General features: G+C 38.8%; 1 protein-coding gene across 1 annotated transcript in view; it reads right to left on the reverse strand.

Moving 5' to 3' along the window:
• ZZEF1 (zinc finger ZZ-type and EF-hand domain containing 1) overlaps positions 1-6,000 on the reverse strand; it is a gene marked incomplete at its 5' end in the record, with an annotated part of 151,332 nt that overhangs the window by 117,443 nt on the left and 27,889 nt on the right. Inside the window, 3 exon segments of the mRNA XM_014583836.2 lie at positions 2,446-2,656; positions 4,511-4,710; positions 5,827-5,998. Of these exon segments, the coding sequence (XP_014439322.1) occupies positions 2,446-2,656; positions 4,511-4,710; positions 5,827-5,998 (583 nt within the window).

The following is a 6,000-nucleotide window of genomic DNA, read 5'->3' on the forward strand; positions in this document are numbered from 1 at the left end:
ATTGCTCTATGACACTCCTACTAATGACACAAAACCTGAATCTATTCATGATGAAACATCAGATAAACCACAACTGACAAGACATTCTTCAAAATAACTGACCTGTAATTTTCAAAAGTGGCAAGGTCATAAAAATCAAAGCATGACTAAGGGATTGGTCTGGACAGAGGGAAACTAAAGAAACATGACATTTTAAAGCAAAGTATGATTCTGAACCAGATCATGTTGCTATGGAGAACGTTATTTAGACAAGTTAAAACATGAATGGGGGGACCAGCAGGTGGCGTGGTGGTTAAGATGCTGGACACTCCCACATGGCTGACCACGGTTTGAGTCCCGGACCTAGTGGCATGCTTTCTCACTTCCTCTCTCTCTCTCTCTCTCTCTCTCTCTCTCTCTCTCTCTCTGTCAAATTAAAAACAAATGAATAAATAAAATTTAATAAATAATTATAACAAAAACATGAATTGGGAGTTGAGGATTAAATGGTAGAACATATGTCAACATTAATTTCCTGATTTTCATGGAGAATGTGCTTGTTTGTAAGAAATACACACTATTCAGGAAAAAGGGGGCACCACATTGCCAGTAAACACTAAAATGACTAAGGAAGAAATAAAAATTCTTGATATTATATTTACAATGTCTAAGTTTGAAATGGTTTAATAAAAATGCATGTTAAGGGCCTGGCAGGTAGCACAGTGGTTAAGGTGCTAGACTCCCACATGGCTGACAGCGGTTCAAGTCCCAGACCTGGCAGCTTGCTTTCTCACTTTCTCTTTCTTTCTCTCTGTCTCTCTCTAGTCAAATTAAAATAATAATAATAACAAATAAAATAATTCTTTTTTAAAAATGCATGCTAAAACAGGAAAGAAAGAAGGGATTTGGCCAACTGTTACCACCTTCAGATCTGGCACTGCCAGTGTGTCATTAGCTGGAAAGTTTTATTTAGTAGCATTTACAAAGTTCAAAAGCTGTCTAGAGGACAAAATATTAGCAATCTCTTCTTGTCTGATACTTTGATAGCCTACACTAATAGCATCTGTTATCAGTTATTGAATCTACATACCAATATTTCATTGCTATTGAAGCTGGTTGTTTTGTATTTTATGTTTCTATGTGGTCTGTTTGCCCTAATAGTTTTTTTTTTTTAAATAAGTAACTTTCAAAAAAAAATTATTTATTTAATTCCATTTGTTATTATTATTTTTTTAATTTGACCAGAGAGTGAAAAAAGAAAAGGGAGAAAACAAGCCACCAGGTCTAGGACTTGAACCGCAGTTGGCCATGCGGGAATCCAGTGCCCCCAACCACCATGCCACCTGCTGGCTCCCCTAGTAGTTGTTTAAGACAACATTTTTAAAGGTACTTTACATTTCAAAATAAAATAGTTTGCATCCTTGAAATGATGTCACTTAGTAGTGAAAAGACCCCTCGACTTGGGAGTCCAATGACCGAGATTCAAATGGATCCATCGCCACCTGGTTGTGTGACCTCAGGGAAGGTCATGATACTGTCATCTATGAAAGGTACATTTCAGGACCAGCAGTTAGCATAATGGCTATGTCGCTGGACTCCCACGTAGTCGACTGCGGTTCGTGTCCCAGACCCAGTGGCTTAAAACTCACGCTGGGCGCATGTGCGTGCGTGCCCAAGATCCTGAGAGGAGAATGGAGGAGAAGAAACTGCGGCGTGGCCATCCTCCGGGGGGTGATTTCTCGCTTTCTATCTCTCTGTCTCTTTCTGTCTGTCTGGTGAGCGCACGCGCCCTATAGCAAAAAATCTCTAAAAAAAAAAAAAGAAAGAGAGAAAGAAAGAAAGGTACATTTCAGGCCAGCAGGTAGCATGGGGGTTAAGGACGCTGGACTCCCACATGGCCGACAGTGGTTTGAGTCCCAGACCTGGTGGCTTGGTTTCTCACTTTCCCTCTCTCTCCTGCGTGCACGCACACACACTCTGTCCCTCTTAATGAATGAGTGAATGAATGAATGAATGAATGAAGTTAAATAAAATAATCCTTTAAAAAATCTGTAAACTACATTTATTAAAAAAAAATAAATAGGTACATTTCAGTGTTGAATAGGTAAAATAATAAGACTGCAATCTGAAAGTGCTTTACCAAATGTGGAGTACTACGTAACTGTGAGCGACTGATTGTTCTCCAACAGAAAAGGACAAGGCACAGTGTGAGTGGCCTTCTCACAAGGCTGGCACATTCTGTGAGCTGATGGAGGAGGCTGGAGGAACTGTGTGAAGAGGAGGAGGATGGTGGAATGGGTACTTCTTCAAAGCCTAGGAGCCGGAACATCAATCAAAGAGAAAGCAGCATGGAGCTGAAACGCACACACAGAAAACAATAGGGGACTGGGGGCTGAGTTACTGAGAAGCCTGGCTCAGTGACATGAGCGCACGTCGAAGGGGCTGGAGGACAGAGCGAGTACTTACTGAGTATTGTGCAGCACCGTCTGGACAAAGGCAGGATTCGTCTCCATAGAAGCTGTCACCAGAGACGTCAGCAGAGACCAATACCATATTGCAGAGGCATCTGAGACCGAGACCCCAGACTTCTTAACTCTCTGAAAGCCAACAGCCCTGAGACCATGGATTCGAGTGTCACATCCATCACTAAGACAACGCTTTATGTTAATCTGGACATCTGTCAAGCAGAAACAACAAATTCAGTATTAGATTAGCTTCTTTAGTTCAGCAAATACTAGACTCCCAGTTAAAAGCAAAATAGTGATTGGTATCTGAAAGAAAAATTCTGAGGATATACTTTGATGATAGAAATAAATAGTGTGTGCAAGGGAACTAGTATATAATAAACTTGTCACAAAATAATGACGAATCTGGGCAAGTCGGTGGCCTGGCAGTTGGAGCAGCTGAATCCTACATGGCCAACTGTGTGGTTTGAATCTCAGACCTGGTGGCTTGAAAAACACATCGGATGTGTGTATGTGCATGCCCAGGATCCCAATAGGAGAAGGGAGGAGAGGGGACTGAAGTTAAGACACACACCACCGCCCCCCCCAGAGGGTGATATCTCACTTTCTCTCTCTCTCTGGCAAGTGCAAGCATCCTATAGCAAACAAAAAAATGTATTGATGAATCTAAGAAATCACAAGAATAATGTGTAAAATTAAGGGTAGTTTAAATCTTTATTCACGAAAATTCTTAGGAAGTTAGGAGTCTTGAAAACTACACAAAACTCATTTTGAAAATCCTGACTGAATACATGGTAAGAACATTTCTAGAATTCTTCCAAGAGTTCTGAAATTTGGATTGAGTTATAAAACAGTAGCAGGATCATAAGCAATTGTGAGAGTTTCTTTAAATTCAAATAGATGACATAGACATGACTCACTCTTCAGAGATGTCACAATTTCTTATTTGGGTCGAAGAAGAGGAGGTGAGAAGTCAAAACAGACTTAGAAAAGACTGCCACAGTATAAGACAGGAAGCGTCTACTCCACAAGCTTAACTACTTTGCCTAGGGGTGAGACACAAACACTACCTCCCTAGGCCTCAGTTCCTTTGAGCAAAGTTAGAACATCTCCTTTGGCCCAGGAAAGCATTGGAAGGAATGAGACAAAACATGAAGCATTCCGGCTCCCTGAATGAAATAAGCCTGGAAAGAAATCACAGAATTGTGATTATTTCCAAAATGCTCTGTGTCAAGCAAGGTTATAAGTATATAAAAACTGGAAACAATATAAATGTTCAAGAATAACGGGTGGATTAAAATTAAGGCAGATTCTTACTATACTAAATAAATGTGTTTGTGAATATATGATATCATAAACCATTTAAAGAATTATAAAAGAACATGTGAAGAATATCACCATTTTTGTAAAAAAGGTATGTATAGACATATGTTATATATACACACACATACACAAAACTACTTTTTGGTGGAAAAAAAAGTGTGTGTAAGCAGACACATATATACATATATATATATATATATATACATATAAATACACAAATGCAAGAAAAGGTCTGGAAGGATCTTCACCAAAGTAATCACGGTGATAATCCCTGAATACTAAGATTTTTGAGCATTTTTGTTTATCTCTATTTTCCTAATTTTCTGTAAAAGGTTTTACAGGGCTAGCAGGTGGCATGGTGGTTAAGGCACTAGGTTCCACATGGCCAACTCCATGGTTTGAGTCCCAGACTGAAGGCTTGAAAATCACACTGGGTACACATGCATGCATGCCCAAAATATCAAGAGGAGAATGGAGGAGAAAGGATTGTGGTGTGGCCATCCTTCCTGTGGGATAATTTCTCACCTCCCCTCTTTCTTTGTCTCTGTCTCTATCTAGCAAGCACATATGACCTATGGCAAAAATCTAAAAAAAAAAAAGCTTTTCAGTTTTTATATAATAAAATAAAACTTAACAGGTAAAATATGAATGTCATAAGAAGCAAATCAAGTCTCAAAAGAAAATCAACAACTTTTACACTCTCCAACCCCCCACCCCCACCCCCTGAGTTTTATTTGACTCACAGAGCTGACTGATATTAGCATTTTCTAGCAGTGTCACATAGCCAGTGACATTGCTGGGGATGTGCACATCTCGGACCTCCTGAAGATCGCTGGCACTCCTCCCCACAGCTACTGTCACCTGTTGTGGCATGTAACTCTGGTCAGTGGCAGCCACTGCAATGGACAAGTGCCTAAGCACAACATCCGGCTTCATTTTTAAACTGGAAAACAGAGAGAGCAGAAACCACAAATGTTTATGTGTGTTAAGAACTAGCAGGATCCACGAGTTCCATCTCAAAGATTTTATTGTCTCTAAATCCAAAGACTGCTTTTCCTAATAGCAAATACCTTGAAATGCTGGCTATGAACTCCAGAGTCCTTATGACCACTCCATGTCTCTCAAAACCTCTCAGTTTGAGGTTAATCATGCATTTCCTTCAAAGCTATTAGTACAGGCAGGAAAGGACAAAACGAACATTCTAATAAAATCCCTTTATCTGGTAAAAAGCAAATTCTAAACTGTATCCAAAGAGCTGAGTATATTCCCTCATCTCTAGGTAAGATAATCGGCTAAAAGTCCATTGTGTCCTCTAAGATAAATGAGTCAATTAATTTCTATTTATACAAACTAAAATTAGCCCCTTGTCTAAGGGGACAGGTAGAAATTTAGACAGCAGCTTTAGAACTTCTAGAAATATTGATTTACTGTCATAAACTCTATTCCCGGATTCCTCATCACCTCATTCCTTCCTCTAACTGGCCAGCTTAATTGTGTACAATGGATTTTTAAAATGTACAGAAAAGATCTTAGAAAGTATAATCATACCTGATACAAATACTTGACCATTAATACACTAATTTTTCTGATAAATTAGTGAAAAAGATCTGATATCAGTACCATAAAATATTAATGATATGCTATCTCCTCCTTTAAAATATCAAGAAATTATTTATTTATGTTTATGAACATATAAACTAGGTTACGTAATTTTACATGATTCCTTTTACTTGATACTTAAAGCAGCTTCATGAAGAGTCACTTATAATAATAATTTTTAAAAATAGGCAGTTATGTAGAAAACATTCCAAGTTTTTAAATAGAAAAATAATTATACCAGGGGGCTGGCAGGTGGCGTGGTAGTTAAGAATGCTGGACTCCAACATAATAGCCAAGTGCAGTTTGAGTCCTGGACCTGGCAGCTTGCTTTCTCACTTTCCCTCTCTCTTTCTCACTCTCTTCCTTTCTAGTCCAATTGAAATGGATGAATGAATAAATAAATAAAGTTAAATTAAAAAATAATTCTTTAAAAAGTAATAATAATTATTATACCACCCACCGAATCCAGTGTGAGCGGGCACTGCCATCTGACTGCCAGTAAGATGAAGTTTCTCCATTTGTCATCTTGTCAATGTCTGCAGGGTTGGAGGATGTTTCTATATAAGCATAGCACTTCGCCACTGACTTGAGTTTATCCATTTCTGGGCTTCTAGTTAGATCTCCAGGATTTTCT

Source organism: Tupaia chinensis, unplaced genomic scaffold (genome assembly GCF_000334495.1).
Source record: "Tupaia chinensis unplaced genomic scaffold, TupChi_1.0 Scaffold144899_1, whole genome shotgun sequence".
Lineage (NCBI taxonomy): Eukaryota > Metazoa > Chordata > Mammalia > Scandentia > Tupaiidae > Tupaia > Tupaia belangeri.